Source organism: Psammomys obesus, unplaced genomic scaffold (genome assembly GCF_907164565.1).
Source record: "Psammomys obesus unplaced genomic scaffold, mPsaObe1.curated_primary_1811, whole genome shotgun sequence".
Classification (NCBI taxonomy): Eukaryota; Metazoa; Chordata; class Mammalia; order Rodentia; family Muridae; genus Psammomys; species Psammomys obesus.
Genome location: NW_026596088.1, coordinates 1,959,138 through 1,976,450, shown reverse-complemented (window position 1 = coordinate 1,976,450; position 17,313 = coordinate 1,959,138). Strand labels below are relative to the sequence as shown.

At 55.3% G+C, this 17,313-nt stretch overlaps 1 protein-coding gene across 1 annotated transcript in view; it reads right to left on the bottom strand.

Annotated features, from left to right (window-relative positions):
• Gsg1l (GSG1 like) overlaps positions 1-13,398 on the bottom strand; it is a 182,205-nt gene extending 168,807 nt beyond the window's left edge. Inside the window, exon 1 of the mRNA XM_055627681.1 lies at positions 12,978-13,398. Coding sequence (XP_055483656.1) covers positions 12,978-13,311 — 334 coding nt within the window. The 5' untranslated portion in view covers positions 13,312-13,398. The remainder of the gene's footprint in view (positions 1-12,977) is intronic.
• Positions 13,399-17,313: the final 3,915 nt, after the last annotated feature.

Below are 17,313 nucleotides of genomic sequence, written 5' to 3'. Positions count from 1 at the left end.
AGGCACTGCGGGTGCAAGCTTCTGGGAAACTGGCCTGTGGCCAATTGTCTCTTCTAGGCCGCAAAGAGAATTCCAAAAATCCGCTTGTCACTGGAGGCAGCCAGGAAGGATCAAGGAATGCCGCTGCCCCGGGGCACCACGCCGCCGTACACACGCCATCTCCCGTTGCTCACATGTAACAGTTTGCACCCACGCCTCCATATTGCCTAGTCCAGCCAGGCTATCCTCACTACCTCTATAAGAAGGGAACCAGGTTCAAGGCCAACGCCTGTTCCTTCCTACCACCCAGCTGCTCGGCAACCCACGGCTGAGAGTCATGGCATTTGGGGGCTGCTCTGTTAGTATCCCGAAGGACAAAATGAAACTGCAGCTGTGGAGGGCTGATCCATGCTGGGAATTAGAGTTTTGCAACCATGCATTTCTGTTAAGACAGGACTACAGGGAGCAATCCTTCTCCCACATTCAACCCCCAGGAGGCGAACTGGAGAGAGAGCTAGCAGGTACAGAATGGAAACAAACCCAGACAGAGCAGGATTCTAATCCAAGTTAAATCCTTGAGTAAGACTTAGAAGGTGGGAAGAAGAAAGAAATGAGAGGAGAAGGGAGGAGAAAGGAGAAGAAAACCTCACCAGAGGACCCCATCATCCATTTGTGAATATAGGCGAGTCTAGAAGGGACCCTCTCGTACCCAAGGATAACAAATAAGGAAGCCAAAGGGAAGGTGCACATGAATAATAGCAGTACTTCAGAGGCAGGGGCCAGCCTGGGCTACATAGTGAGGCTTTGCCTCAAAAATAAAATAAATAAAATAAAATAAAATAAAATGAAAAGCTAAGCGGAAGGAAGGGAAGGAGGGGGGAAAAGGAAGGAGGAAGGAGAGAGGAAGGAGGCCAGCAGGCGAGCTAAACAGCAGCCTGGCACACTCGAGTTGGGGAGTAGAATCAGACCTCGGCCGTGCACTCACTGTGAGAAGCACAAAGTCATTCCTGAAAGCATGTGTTTGGATCCCTACGAAAATATAAATCCCGAAAAGCCTCTGGCGCTTGGGAGATGTGAACAGATTTAGCCCAGGAGAGCTGCCAGGGAGGCAAAACGGGAGCCAAATGAGGAAGGGATGGGCCGGAAAGAGCAGGAAACACACAAAGGGCAGAAAGACACACAGAGAACCTCAGACTCAGTCCTGTGGAAAATCGCTCCAGCGGCGTTAGTGTCAGTGACCCGAAGCTTGGAGACTTCGTTCACTCGCAGAGCACAGACGTGACGAGTCCACAGCTAGCCGAGATCAGAAACAGACAACAGAACAATTAATTAGTTTATGTTTGTATTGTTTGCTCGTTTGCCAAGGCCTCTCTAGGTTAAGCACCCTCCCACTGAGCCACAACCCCAAAACTACTAGTTTTATTTTTATCTTTCTTTCTGACCTCAAACTCACAGAGATCTGCCTGGTTCTGCCTCCCGGGTGCTGGATTACAGGTGTGTGACATTCTCCAACCTACCAGCCAAGAGTTTCCCTTTCCTTGACACGTGTTCTCTGAGCTAGCTGGAGCTGGAACCTTCTCTGGCATTGGTGGAGACTTAGCCTTACCCACCTTTAGAAAAGCAAGAAGTGAAGGCAGAACACAGCTAGAGGAAGGAAGCAAGACCCTCAGTTCAAGAGGCCTGAAGGCTGGTCCAGCATGGACACACGCTGGGCGCAGAGCAGAGGCGTGGGAGGTGGCGCATGTCTGTGAGCCCGGGGATAGAAAGGCAGAAACAGGAGGAGCTCTGAGTCAGAGGCCAGCCTGATCTATACAGAAAGTTCCAGGCCCTCAAGGGTTCCATGGGGGGGGGGGGGGGTTGGCACTTGAAGCCCAAAGGCCTCTTGGATGTTCATCGATGCCAGGGGCTGAAGAATACACTCTAAACTGCCTGGAACACAAAACAATGAGGCCAGAATAAAGCCCATTAAAACTGTGAGAGACAAAACAACAAAGCGAGAAGACAGAAACCAGCAATCAGTCCTACTGGCGAGTGTGTTCCAGAAGAGCAGTGGGAAATGGAAGAGTGTAAGGCATGAAACTTAGAGGGCCCACAGCAGCAGAAGGCGGAGGGACCTGAGCAACAGGAAGCCCTGTTGGAGGTGGCAGCTAATGAAGACAAAAGGCAGCCTGCTGGGGTCCTACACAGTGAACAGACTTTTCTCAGAATCCCCAAATCCACATTACTTGGGGCTTCCTAAGAGGGTTTGACACTGGCAATAGAAGCACGAGTGGGCACAGAATCAAGCTCTGATCATTGTCACGACTAAGAACAAAACCCACCTCGAAAGCATCTAATGCCCTTATCCCACCAAAGAAGGGGGGTTTGCTCCTCCAAATTCTTCAAAGTATCAACTTGTTAGACGTGTCAGCATGTATTAGAAACTGACTTCACAGCGGTATGTTTTCAACTCATAGCAAAGAAACTGAACCCATCCAGGCTACAGAGGTGGCTGGGCGGTAAGGAGATGGCTGCTCTTTCATAGGACTCAAGTTCAGGTCCCAGCACCCATCCCAGGTGGTTCACAACTGCCTGGGACTCCAGCTGCCTGGGCTCCGATGCCCTCTGCTGGCCTGCGTGGGTACCTGCGCACATTTGTGACTGTGTGAATAAAAATAAAACAAGCCTTTAAAAAACAGAACCCGTATGGTAAAATACTGGAAAATGAAATGCTGCTGGGGATGGTGTTGAACGGCTCTAGTCCCATCACTGGGGAGGAAGAAGAAGGTGGATCTCTGTGAGATGAAGGCCAGTGTAGTCCACAGAGCAAGTCCCCCGCCAGACAAGGCGACATAGTAAGACCCTGTCTCAAAAAAAAAAAAAAAAAATTAAAGAATTATGAACTGAAACTTGGTAATCTGAGTCCAAACTCGGGAACCCGTGCAAAGGTGAAAGGACAGAACCAAGACCACAGAGACGTCCTCAGACTGCTGCATGTTTGCTGTAGCAAACACACAAACACACACATCCACACAAACACACCATACACACACTAACAAACATTTTAATTAAAAGAAAAGTGAGACTAAATGCCCATGATGCAGTCAAGTGTTAAGTGGTTAAGACCCTCCGATAGTTCCAAAAGAAACCCCGTACGTGTCTCAGCCTAAAAGGAAGACACGGAAAAGTGAGAGCAGAGTGGAGAATGAAATGTCATGGGGATGTGACAAAAGAGGGCAAGGCTCAAACATGAAAAACAGTAGTCAGAGGAGAAAGCGTTCAGTAGGGAGCTCAGCCATTCTATCTGGAGAAGAGATCAATTCCACAATTCCACAATTCCACAACGAAAATATAACTGCCATGAATTTCCTCATGATGAATAACACAGACCCAGACTCAATAAAAACCAAGCCATGCCGGCAGCAAGCAAGAACTGGGAGCCTTGCTGCAGACACAGAGCTCCGCCTCACCCAGGGAGCAAAGATGGACAGACATGAGTGCCTGTGTGTGTGTGTGTGTGTGTGTGTATCTGTCTGTCTGTCTGTCTGTCTGTCTCTATGTGTCTATGTGTCTGTGCACACATACTCATGCGTGGGCACATGCCCCGAAGCCGGAGGAGCGTGCCAGGTGTCATCGGCCACTGTCTGCTTTATTGCTTTATTCGCTTGAGGCAGGATCCCTCTCTGAGGCTGGGGCTTGTGGTTTGGGTGGCTCTGTGGCCGCCCGTCTCTGCCCTCCTCACTGCTGAGGTTACAGGCGTCTGCGGGGCCACACCTGGCTTGTCTAGATGGTGCTGGGGACTGGAGTTCCGGCGCTCAACTGTGCAGCAAGCACTCTTAACAGCTGAGCCATCTTTCAAGGCCTAGAGTCTTTAGATAATACTCTGCACACAGCTGCCTTAGAGCACACTGAGGGACTCCGCCTGCTGTTCCAACACACCCTTTACCATAAACACACAGATGCAAATAGAGTCAAAGGAACCCGTCCCGCTCACCTTTTCTATAACTCAGTCAATTAAAAATTAATGGCAAAAAGGCAAGCAAACAAGACAAATCCCTGGGAAACTTGTAAACGCTCTACTAAATTCTGCCTGGATAGAGAAGTAACGAACCTAAAATTTCAGAACTTAAGGCACAAAATTACAGCTGTCGAAGTTGTACAAAATCATTTCAAAGACGCTGGATCTGGGAACCCATGGGACGAGGCCAAAGTGGTGCCCGGGGGCAAACTCAAAGCAATAAAATGGAGCCATCGTTTTTTAACTAGGGAAACCAAATTTCCAACTTCAAAACACTAACAAAACAAATCTCAGGAAAGACAACCACGAGCATATAAGCAGGCGCCAGAAATGTAAGCATATGGAATTTTAAAATCCAAGAATCCTGATTTGTTAAGAGAAAGGCAGAGAGGGAGGGCTGGAGTTGTAGACTGTCCAAAGCATAGGCTTCAAAGAAAGAGAAAACAGCAAATTGTCGGTGCTGGGCCACAGGCTGAGGTAACTTCCCCAGGGCCGCACACATCAGCTGCTTTTGCAAGACAAATCAGGAGAAAAGGAAAACTCGTGTTTACGTGAGCCAGAGGCAAGAAACTCTTTGGAAAAGCCAGCGTTTTTCTCTTTACTCTAAAATTTATGCCATACTCTAGCCGGAAAAAAAGAAAAAAAGAAAAAAGTTTCCTAAGAAAACACAACTCAGTAAAACATGAGTCAAGAAGGAGAAGACAGACTGGCCCAGCCATGGGAAACTAGCCTATGCCACCCTGGATGTCCCAGGGCAGCCCTGCAGTGTGCCGGGGAGGCTGGGGCCAGAGGGCTGCCAGCTCTGGGCCAGCCTGACTTAGTTACACCAGGTTAGAAAACAACAGAGTTTCCCACTCCAGACTCCCGCACATCAAAGCCCTCCCCCGCCCAGTGCACCCAAAGATGCCTTCAGAGCAGTGTCTGTACGAACTGTCCATTTCCCCAACTTGATCTGCTCCTGTTTGGGGGTCGGGAAGGGCTCAGCAGCAGTGAAGGCTCGTGTTTGGACAGACGTGTGTGGGTCCTCGCTAGCAGAGGGAAAAACTAAAGCAGGCTGGAAAGCCTCGGACTGTCCGACCCTTTGGATTCATTCACTGAAGCCATCCAGGGCCATGATGGAGACCAGTGTGGAAGCTCCTTCACAGACCAAAAATAGAGCCACCGTGAAACCCAGATTTCCTGCTCCTGGGGTGAACAGCAAGTCTTTGTGTTTGAATACTACAAAGAAACCTGCACATCCGTGTGCGTGCGTGTGTACGTGTGTGTGTGTGTGTGTGTGTGTGTGTGCTTGTGTGTGCGCGCGTGCGCGTGTGTGTGTGTGTGTGTGTGTGTGTGTGTGTGTGTGTGTGTGTGCAGACATGTTTGCAGGAGAGGGCGGGTTGGTATGGGGTACATATATGTGCACAAAAGGGGTTTATGTGTGCCTGAATGTGTGTTCTCTCTACGTGTGTGTCACGAGTGTGCCTGCGAAGACCTGGAGGTGTGCATGGGTGGGGAGCATGCCTGTGTCTGCCTCCTGTGTCCCCCTTTCTGTGTACTTCCGTTCCCATCTGGTCTGACTCCCTGTGTCCACGGCTGCCCACAGTGCCCTGTCTATCCTGTCACAACCTCTGCTTCTTACCTTCCCCTCCTGCCGCAGCCTTGCTGTGTCCCTCTCAGACTGTGCCGGCATCCGGAGCCCCCATGCATCCCTGCCCCCTCCTTCCCCCTCTCCCCTCCCGGTTCCTTCCCTCCCAACGCTTCCTCCAAGACCTCCAGCTTTGCTTCCTCAAGCTCAGCTGGGATTCCCCATCCTAGGGCCCCTGTCCCAGCTTGCTTTCTCCTGATGTGATAAAACACCATGACCAAAAGCAGCTTGGAGGTGGGGGGAAAGGCTTATTTCGCCTTGCAAGGCAAGTCAGGGCAGGAACTTGAGGTGGGAACCTGAAGCAGAGGCCATGGAGGAACGCAACTTCCCGGCTTGCTCCCCATGGTTTGCTCAGTCTGCTTTTTTCAGGAACATCTGCCCGCAATGGGCTAGGCCTCCCATATAAACTATTAATTAAAAGAAAAAAGAAAAGAAGAAAGAAAGGAAAATTCTCCCTTCCTACAGGCCAGCCCGATGGAGGCACATTCTCAATTAAAGTTCCCTTTCTCCAGCTGACACTAGCTATGTCAAGTTGACAAAAAACCCAACCAGCACACCCCATCGGGGGCCCTGCACTCGCAGCTTGGCCATTTCGGGCAGCCCACCCCCGCATCTGGACCACATTGCTACCCGTGTGTAATGGAAAGGCAGCGGGGCTGTATTAATCTTCCGACTGTTCCTAGACAGATCCCGACCTCCCACTGTGGCAGACAGAAGGCAGTGAAGAGGCACAGGGAGGAAGAGACACAAATGGCCTCCCTCACTGCTGTCCCTACTTCCCACAGGAGTTAGGAAGCAGGGGCCCCCTCTGACAACCAGGAGGGGGTCTATGAAAAGCTCTGCCTCCATCGGTGTCCCCACCCAGGCCGACCTATCCCGGGACGTGAGAACCCGCCCAAGCCAAGGCCATCCCCTACCCACCGGACACCCCCTCCCCTTCCTAAGGACCCCAGACCTCAGAGAGAACGGTGTGTTCTCCTCACTTGAGCACTTTATAGGACAGGAGATACAAGTTGTCAACTTGCAGCCCGGCATGGTGGCACACATCTTTAGGCCCAGCAGAGGTGGGCAGATCTCTTTGAATGCGAGGCCAACTTGGTCTACGTGGTAAGTTCCAGACCAGCCAGTTACTCAGTGAGACAATGTTTCAATAAACAATCCAAAATGCAACACAAACTATAAAAGCGTCCACAAATGGACAAATCATCTCAGTGAAATCAGAGACTAAGGGAGGCGGTGGTTGGTGAGGTTGGTGGTGGGATCACCAAGGATGGTGAAAGCTTATAAATAGAAGAAGAGGGAATGCCAGCTAAGGGACGTGCCTAAGCAAAGGTCCTGAGCCTGGGAAAGGTGTCACCAGGAAACTGCCCGTCATCAGTAAGCAGAGGTGGAGCTGAAAGAAGCAGGGGTTGGATCAAAAGAGCAGGGGCTGCAAGGAATCCTGGGACCAGTGAGACAAGGACACTGAGGTCTGGAGCTGAGCCTCAGAGCAACAGTGGTGTTCTGCTGAGCTCTTCCACAGGTCTCTGGCATCTGGCATCAGTGAGCTTCCCCACCACGTCCCATGGGCATCAGAGAGGCCAGATGTACAGCACCCTCAGGGTTTCTCTGTGTGGCCCTGGCTGTCCTGGACTCACTTTGCGGACCAGGCTGGCCTCGAACTCATAGAGCTATGCCTGCCTCTGCCTCCCTGCGTGCAGGGATTACAGGTGTGTGCCACTGCGCCTGGCTCAGCACCCTCAAATTTAATAAAGCCCCTTTGGCTCCTCAGGGTCCCCTAGACCTTTCAGGAATGGGGCGATCAAGGGAGGAAGAAGGAAAGGTAAGTCCTTAGCAGCAACGACACAGAGAGGTCTGGCCTCTTTCCACATACAGGGGTCCTGAGGTGATAGCGGGCTCCCAACACTTTCAGTGGAGTCCACTGGCCCTTGCTGAATGGCAGCACTCCAACTCTCAGTCCTCACGGAGGCAGCATCCCAGCAGAAGAGGAGGGCAGTGAAAAGAGTGGTGGGAGCTAACTGCCACACACAAGCAGCTCTGAGAGCAGTGAGGAAGAGAGAGAGGGGCAGAGCCGAGCAGGAGGTCAGCGGCTCGACAGGAGGAGCCAGAGAGGCAAGATGCCACAGCAAAAAAAGAAACCGCATGTGGCTGGGTGAGTTCCCGGACACTGGGTTCAGCAAGTGAACAGGTCATGTGGCAGGAGTTGTCTGGGTCTGTTGGAGGATAAGGAAGGAGGCTGGTGTAGTGGGGCTAAGAGATCAGAGGGAGGCCAGGAAGACCCTGGGCAGAGATGGACGGTATTGGAGGTGACTCGCCTTGCATCTAACAGAAACCCTTTGGGTGTTGGCTGACTAGTTCCCAGGGCAGGAGCCGGATGCAGTTGGACCCAAGAGATGCTCAGCCAGGGTCACAGGATGAGGTCAGGCTGGGCTGGCCATGCAAGAGTGGGAAGGACTCCAGAGGCTCCGGCGTGAGATGTGATGGGAAGGGGTGTTCTGTGGTGCTTCAGGGTCAGGGGCTCGAGCTCTTGAAGAACTGTCATGTAGAGTGGTGGAAGGCTGGGTAGGGTAAACCCTGGACACCCCAATAGGACCCTGGCCCAGTGGATGCTGAACTGTTCCCGGGTCCAGGTGGTTCTGTGGACTGTCTCCATTTCCAGGTGTTGGAAGCTTAATAAATGACACCAGGGGATACCAGAGTTGGACATGCGCCTTGCTGCTGGCCGGTGGCACCAGATTAGACCACAGAAAGCATGTTTACCTGTATCATTGACACCAGGTTGGACCACAGAAAGTATGCTTATCCACACCACTGGTTAAACCTGGTGATTCTATCACATGGCCAAGGGTGGTCCTCCTGCCTTAGCTGAGGAAACTGAGTCTCAGAGAAGAGAACCACCCCCACCAGAGGACACACAGTGGTTTCTCTGTGTAACCTTGGGGGCTAGAACCAAGCAAGACTCTGACCCTAAAACCTGTGGCCTTGAGAACCGTGCTCTGCCCCATGTATCACGTGCGGAAACCAAAGCCAAATGTTTTCTATCCAAGCAAAGACAGACAAGAGACCCAGGGAGAGGGTGTGACTTCCAGAGCCGCTTAGCAAGCTGCCAGCGGAGTCTGGGCTCAAACCTGGGGCTCGTGACTCCCAGAATAGTGGTCTCCCCAGTGAGGCCAGGTGGAGAAGCCCGGGGAGGCTGACTGAATTGGGGCTGGGGGTTCAAGGCATGCAATGGGGGTGGGGGACACGCTGGACCTCCTCCTTTTGTTCACGTCCCAGCTTGGCCACTTGCTAGATACGTGACCTTGGGCAAGTCATATTGTGCCTCTCATGCCTCAGCTGGGGGAGCGGCCACAGCGCCTGCCGCTGACGAGAGGAGGCGACGCTTGCAGAGGGCCACGGAAAGCACAAATCTGCCTCTCACGCGCTCCCAGCGAGAAGCCTGTCTAGCACGGCACCCACACACTCCTGGGCACTAGCAACCACGAAGCGGGGGGCGTCACAAGGATCCTGACTCACGCCTCCCCCAGAAAGGGCGTGTGCGGTAGCCCTGCACTGGGAAGTGTGGCCACCCCTGCCAAAAGCAACTTGAGCCTGAAAGAACGGGATCCCAAGAGCCGGTGACACCAACTTACACATATTCCACAGAGGGCCTACTGCGCGCCGCCATCCCCAAAGAGTCATAGAAGGCGACAGACCACATGGATAAGAGTCAACTCCAGGGGCTGGGGAGGTGGCTCAGTGGTTAAGAGCACAGGCTGTTCTTCCCAAAGACGTGGGTTCAAGTCTCAGCACTCACACGGTGGCTCACAACCGTCTGTGATCCCAGTTCTAGGAGACCCGGCACATGCTTATGGCCTCAGTAGGCAGCAGACGCTCCCATGGTGCACAGACACACGGACAGACAAAACATCACATACATAAAATAAAAATAAACACAGCTTAAAACATTAAGCATCAACCCCAAGTTCACGGGGCACCCAGTGAACAAGGGTTGTTGACTAAGCCGAGGGTCAGAATTAGAAAGAAGCGTGTGCAGGAGGCAAGGTAAAGGCAATTCCCGTCAGGTGGTTGGGGGTGCCCTGGCAGACTGAAATCGTGGGAAACGGTCTTGGGTGGATCTAGCAGGCAAGCTCCAGGTAAGGGAACAGCCCTGAAGCCACAGGGAGCCTCCTGTGTGAAAAGTCAGCTTGGCTACAGTGTAGAGATCCAGCGGCAGCAAGAGAGGCATTCTGAGATGCGGGGCCTTGGTGACTCTGGACTCTGGGGGACGATGGGAAGGATCGGAGGGAGGAGTGACATCTTGGGCTAGATACAGTGGCTCGGGCCAGAGTAACAGAAGCGAGGCTGCAGCATGAACTGCTCAGTCCCCATGCCGTCACTGGACCCCGGCACCCGGGGTGGGTTGGGCCGTTTTCCTCCCCATCTGCAGGGCAACAAGCAGAGGCTCTGGCCAGAGTCACGTGGTAACAAGAGGAAGCTACATCCATCCATCATTGCACACAGGGCAGAGTGAGTCTAGAGTCAGACTATGAAGCAGGGTCTCTGCTTCCACTTTGGGGCTGCCTGCTAGCTCATGTGCCACTCAGATTATGCCTCCTACCCACCGGGGCCTACTCTTTTCTCTCCAGTGCCATTCAGCCAGCCTCGCAGGTCCCCAATACTGTGACCTTGGGCTTCCTGAGACACTCCTATCCTTCCATCACACACACAAAGGCGCATGAGCAACAGTCAGCAAAAGCTCGACCCTATCACTTTGCACCCCAAGACCCTCCTTGTCCCCCACTCCAGGCCTGAACCTTGCCTCCCTTCCCCACAGCCCTCCCAATTTTTCTAAACATCAAGCCCAGTAAGAAATTTGATTTGCAGGAGGGGACCGGAGACTGTTCGGGGCTGTTGTCCCCTGACTATGCACAAGGATGCCCGTGTCTCCTCTTGCTGGGAGGAGGAAAGGGCTCTCTAGGGTGGGGCTGGCGGCTATGTGTCTGTTCAGGATATGCTGGGGTGTCATCTGTGGGAAAGGGGGTCCAGGGGTAGAGACGAGAGCAGCAGTGCTGGAGAGCAAGGGGGCCACATGGCTCCCCAAGCTGAAGCCCCCACCAGGATGCACCCAGCTGCATGGATGGGGAGCTAAGCCTTCCCCAGCTGCCACAGCAGCAAGGGAGAAGAGGGCAGAGCCTTCTCAGGCCTTGTTGGGATGGGTTTTTTTCCCCCTCTTGGAGTAAAAAAATAAAATCATCATCGCACCCAGAAGACAGGTTGTCATAGCAACAAAAGTTTGAGGCCAGGTACTTCCTGACACCCTTTGGAGCTCAGTGATGAAGGCGAGATCTGGGGGCTGTGCACAGCCGTTGGGGAGACCTATCTGAATGGCCTTAGACCTCCCAAATTTCTCACCTTCAACTATTTGCCACAAGCTCAGGCAAAGACAATTGCGATTTTCTGGGAGGAGCAAGCTGTAGCCGATTAAAAACAAGGAAAACCTCAGCGCTTGGTCTTTATCCACCCAGATTCTCCCCCCAGGGACGTTTTGACTAATGGGGCCAGGGATGAGGGTCTCATGTCTGCCGTAAGCCCTCCTGTCTCAGGTCCTCCAGCCACACTGCTCCCACTCTCCACCACTTCTCCGGTTATTCTCCAGCCACCAGGAAGACAATTCAAGCTCCCTCGTCAAAAACGCCCCTGAGCCTCATCTGAAAAATGGAGCTTCCACAAGTGGCTGTCCGGCCCAGAGGCTAGCCCATCACAAGATTCCACAGGTGACAACTTTAGCAAGGCCTGCTGCTCAAAATGTGCAGGAGCCAGCTAGCCCTGCTTTAAACGCGTTTCTGTTCACAATTCCTTAAAGCACAGTGGTCAAGCTTGGCCGTCAAGCACGGAGTAAGGGATGAGCTGCGAAGCTTTCAGCAGCAGCCTTCAGGGAGCCTTCAGGAGAGCCACCAGACCATGACGTGAGGGCCCAGACACACTACAGAGGCAGGGGCAGCTTGGCTCGGACTGCCGGGGACAGGCTCCATCCAGGCATTGCAAGGTGGCATGTCTCCAGGACAGGGCCGCCCAGATCTCAGGACCGGCAGCCGGCTGTGGGAGGAGGACCCACGGCCATCCATTCTCGTTCTTCACGCTGTTATGTCTGAAGGTCTGTGGAGACCTGTGCCAGGAGGGCACAAACGCCTAATCGGCTTTTGGAAGCAAGAAGTTTTAGCAAAGGGGCTTTCAGGTTAATTTCTGATTTTCTCCTTCTTCTTTTCTTTTTCTTTTTTTCTTTTTTTTTTTTTTTTCTTTTGAACCACAGGTCACAATGAAATCTCAAGTCCTGTTCAAATATCGTGTGCGTTGGCCAACAGCCAACATGCTCAAAGTCACAGCAAAGTTGGGTTACCCACCCCCACCACCCTTAATCCCCCCCCCGCGGCAAGCAACACAGGGTACCTCCCTTCGGGCCCCTTCAGCCTGAGACCCCACTCAAAACCTCTGTCTCGCATATCACGCTGCAAATACTTGTTGGCAATACCCAGAAGCGGGAGGACACCCAGCGAAGACCTCGCAAGAGTGACATCTTAAGGGAAAGGGGGACAGTATGTTAGCGACTAAAGATAGGTCTGGGAGATCTCAGGCTACGCTGGGTGGGAGGCAAGATGGGGCTACCGTGCTTCCAAAGGGGTCCTGCCAGAACGGCGGCCCACTGCGGAGAAGCTGTGGGTAGAGTCCACAGCCAGTACTACCCACCACAGGGCACGGATCCCTGCCAGGCGGAAGTCCCCTGAGCGTCCCAGCCTTGCTGTCAGCCCTGGCTGCCTGGGTCGGGGGGCAGAGGGGTTCACTCTACTTTCTGAGAAGCCAGCCCCCCTCCCCAGTTCTGAAGGAGCCTTGGGCTAAGCCAAGACCTCCTCCCCCAGCCTCAGCGCCCAGAGCTGCCCCTCTTTTCCCCGCCTGAGTCCCTTCCCTCACACAGCACCACTCCCTGGAGGGCTCCAGGGTACCCTGGCTCGGGGCACTAGGGGTGCTCAGGAAGCTCTCCCTACTCACTGCTTTCCCCAGCCTGTCCTAGAAGGTTCAGCGCGGCTTGGAGATGCGCGCGGCAGAACCCTTGGGTTCCCGGCCCCAGAGATCTGCGGTGGGAGGGGTCGCCCGCAGCAAAGGTCCCCGGGTCCCCACTGTCACCTCCAGAGCCTAGACGGACGGGTGGGGGCAAGGACGGGCGCGCAGGGAGATGACTTGAGGCCGAAGAGGGACCACACGCCCCGGATCCCACTGCCAGGGTGCGCGCGGGGGGAAGGCCAGGGGGATGGAGGTGGGGGGAGGACCCGGACGCGTCACCTCCCGGCCCGGGACCTGTGGGCGCGCGTCCCCGGGGAGCCTCGCGCCAGCACTCACCCGGGCCACCGAGCTGTTCCTCGCACGAGTACCAGATGCCAGTGTGGAAGCGGCGCAGCTGGAATCGCTCGTCGCCCGCCTCCCAGCTGTAGGGCGCGCCGGCCGGGCTCGCGGCGGCGGCGGCGGCGGCGGCGGGGGCGGCGGTGCCGTTGGCCGTGGCGTTGGCGCCCGAGTTGGGGCAGTTGGCTCCGCCGCCCTGGCCGCAGCCCGGCTTGGGCACCCGCTGCGTGCCCTGGCACCAGTACGTGGTGAGGAAGGCGGTGGTGGCGAAGAGCAGCGCCAGCAGGTTCAAGGCCACGGCCAGGAGCGCTCGGCCGCGGCGGCTCGTCTTCATGCCGCCCGCGCCGCCCCGCAGCTCCGCGCGAAGTTGGCAGCGGCGCCCGCCCGCGTCAGCGCCCGCCCCGGGGCTCGGGGGCCTGCGGTCGGCGGGGACGCTGGGGACGCTGGTCCATGCCTCCCCACCCCCGGCGGGAGGACGGAGCCGCGGGGAGGACGGGGCCGCGGAGTGGAGCGGACCGGCGCGCCCGGAGCCCGGAGCGCGAGTGCGCCTCGGCGAGCAGCCGCCGCCGGCTCCTGGCAGCGGCCGCGGCGCAGGGATGCGCGCCCCTCCGTGGGGAGACACCTGCAGGCGGCCGGCGACACTGTTCGGCGCCCGCCCGCCCGCCCGCCCGCGCGCGGGGATGGGGCGCGCCACGCTGGGCGCGGGCGGGGGACAGGGGCGCGCGGGAGCGCAGAGGGACAAGTGGGGGATCTCAGGCAGGGCGCTCCCCGGGGGAGCCCACGGGGCTGAGGCGACCGCGGGAGGCGGGAGAGGACTTCTCACCCCAGACCCGGAGCCCTGCCAGCTGGGCGACGAGGCAGCTCCTTGCGGGTCCCCACGGGGATGCAGAGGGCAGTGGCTTCAGGCCACGGAGAGCCTCCGCAAAGGCTGCACGACCCACCTGGAGCTTAGGAAGGGCCGGGGATGCTGAGCCACGGCCTTTGACGGGCTTGTCCCCATCGCCTTTGGCGTCTGAGCCCCAGCCCCCTTGGCAGGCTCCCTGTCACCACCGAGGAGGGCAGAAAGCTTGCCCAGCGGCGGCCTGCCCGAGGGGCCCAGCATAGGGTATGACAGACAGAGCTTCCCCAAGCCGGGCTGTCCACACCAGAGATCCAGAACAAACATGACCCAAGAGGCCACAGGAAAAGGACAGCAAGTTGTGGTCACCAAGAAGGGCTGGCTGTCCCGCAGGTCCTGCGAGGGCTGAGTGCTGAATAAGGCTGGCGAGGCAGGGACGGTCACGCATCCTGACTTCAAGTTAGGTAAACCCAGGACTTGACCAGCTGTGTGACTCTGAATAAGACCCTTGCTCTCTCTGACCCTCATTTTCTGTATCTATAAAAAAAGGGAAGGATGTGCCCCCAGAGACAGAGACAGAGGTGGGAAGGGCATCCGGCATACAGTAGGAGCTCAGTAAGTGCTGACCAGGTTAGGAATATCCGGGCCGAGGGGTTGCCGAAACTCAGACCTTTTTAGCATCTTTCGAAAACGAGGATGGCTCATCCGTGATCTCCCCCATCCCCACCTCTGCTCCCTGGATGATAAGCTGCACCCTTCCCTCTTCCCACTGCATGGGGCCCAGTGCCTGGATGCCCAGGCTGTGCAACCATTAATTGCACATTGATTGCAGGAGCTAATTTGAATTCTGACCAAGCCAAGAGTGACTCCAGCCACCCCCAGCTCGCCCGAGTGGCAGGCTTTGCAGAATTCAAGGTTAACAGATTACGAATTGCCTTACTCCTGTGGGTGAGCCCCACTCGCTGCCAGCCGCTGCCACTCTGCCCCGGGGGCAGGAGAGACTGAAGCATTGTGGGCCGTATCTCTGGTAGGACCTGGTGTGAGGATGGCCAGGGGAGCCCTTCACTCGCTTATCAGAGCCCCCTTTCTGGCCCCGAGCAAGGAGTTTCCAACTATTTGGAAAGGGAGAAGTTCTGGGTTGCAACGGCGCATTCCAGTGTCGGTGAATGGGCAGAAACGGACACTATGAATCTGCTGCCCTCAACAGGCATGAGGCATGTGCTGTCTGATCCTGTCCACACGTAAATCCAGCCCTGGGCTGGGCACTGACGTGACACTTCTTTGGCCTTGAGATTCAGTGTGGCAGGACATGTTCCTTTCAAGCTGGGAACCCCGTCCTAGGGGATTCGAAGCAAGGGGACCCCAGAGGGGAAAGTCTCTTAAGTGACACCCAGGGCAAGCACAGACCACTGTGCTGCCCTGCCTAAGGCACCCAACCTCTCGCTCACGGAGCAGCCGCTGTGTGCTCGGCTTGGGGAAGAAAGAGAGAACATGAGTGACGTTAATAAGCCCAATGCAGACTGCGCAAGGGTGAAGGGCAAGGAGGGGTAGGCGGAGGTGGGGCTTGGAGGAAGCTGCATTGGAGCAAAGCCTAGAAGGAGGTGAAGGAGGCACCAGGAGGCAATCTACCAGGAAAAGAAAAGTTCCTAGAGGGGGAACCAATGACCAGCGCAGAAGCCTGAGGCAGGGGCTGCCCTGGGGCGGGAGGAGGGACCCTGCCTAAGGGACAGGAAGAGAACAGGAGAGGGAGACAGGTCGCAAAGGTCTGTGAGGGCACTCTCTGAGTCAGGTAGGGATCTGCAGGGGTCTGGGCAGAATCTAACAATCAGGAGAGGATCGTGCCAGCTGTGAAGCGAACAAAGGGAGGAGGGCAGATGGGCTGGGGGTAGTAAGTGATACCAGGGGCCCAGAAAGGGTAGTGCAAAGGCCAGGGAAGCTCTGGGCTATTGTATTGGTTTGTTTCATGTGCCTGCTTGGGTGTTCCACTGGGCTATAGCCAGTCCCTTCTGGGGTGGTTTGAAAGGCAGGCCCAGGAAGATCTGTTCAAGGAAGGGTGGAGTACAGGACAGAAGGGCGTTTGTCAGGCACATCTGCAAGGTCAGGGGTTCACAGAGAAAAATTCAAATGGGGACTTAACTTGTGCTCGCTGAGTCTTCCACCAGAGCTGCAGGCGGCCGAAATGCCTCTCGATGCATCAGCAAGTGTCTTGGATACGACAGATATTTTCATACCAGATAATAGCAAAGCTGCACCCTGTAACCCCAGAAACTGAGGCAGGAGGATTGTGAGGTCCAGGGAAGCCTGGGCCACATAGTGAAACTCGTCTTCCCCAAAAGGGAAAAGACAACAATCATAGCTACCCTGACCTTGGCAACAGACAGAGGTTGGGCTTGGGCTTAAGGAGCTAGGAATTTGCACCCAAGGGCTTGGTACTCACGTCATCCTAGTGCCATAGCCAAGGCCTGCCAACAGCCTTCTGTCCCCAGCCCTCACCTGAGCTGCCCACACCCGCTGCCAGAGGGACGAGCCCCATCTCACCGCAGCTCGCCCTGAAAACACCTCCACTGCCATGACAACACCAAACTCCTTTGTGGTCCCTGACTCTGCACATCCATCAAGCTGTTCCCACTGCCTGGAATGGCCTTGCCATCTCATCCCACATGTCCTTCAGGATGCTGTCAACCTCCGCTCCTGCTGCCCTGGCAACTGGCTGTCTGTCCCTCTCTGAGGCCCGGTGATAGCGACTTACTCTAAATGGCGATGTTTCTCTTCAGACCCATTTCCCCGGTGGGCCCGGGGTCCTCCAGATCCCTCATGCTAGCAACTGGCAAGTCCAAATCTGGCCAAAACACATGTTTGGTTTGGCTAGGATGAAGCTGGCACCACAGCATGCCGACGTTTCCTCACTGGCCACATTTAAGGATCTAAGATTTGCCATAAAAATACAGGCCTCGGCTCCTCTTACAAGATCAAATTACCTGCCAGCACTGGGCCTGCATCTGGGCCTGGCAAACATTAGCCAGCAACCCCAAGGAAAAGCCTGCGCAACTGCTGGGCCTCCAGCATCCCAGCCCTTATGGAAACTGTCAGGCTATGTGTGCCTTTGAGTGTGAGAATCCAGAACAAAGGCCCAAACAGTTGTCTCTCTGTGTCCACGTGTGTATATGTGTGTATGCATATATTGGAGGTAATATGTGTGTTGTGTGTTTATACATGTGTGCATATATATGTGAGGTGGGTGTTGTAATGTATGTGTGTGTGTGTGTGAGAGAGAGAGAGAGAGAGAGTGTGTGCACATGCTCACACATGTCGAGGGCCAAAGGTCATCCTCCAGTGTTATTCCCCGGGAGATATCCACCTTGGTTTTTGAATCAGGGGCTCTCACCATGAGAGGCTTGGGGATTAGGTTGGGCTGGCTGACCCTCTGCCTCCGGAGGCCTGGATCTACAAGTGTGCCCGCCACTTCTGGGTTTGTAAGGATGTCGGGGACCAATCTGA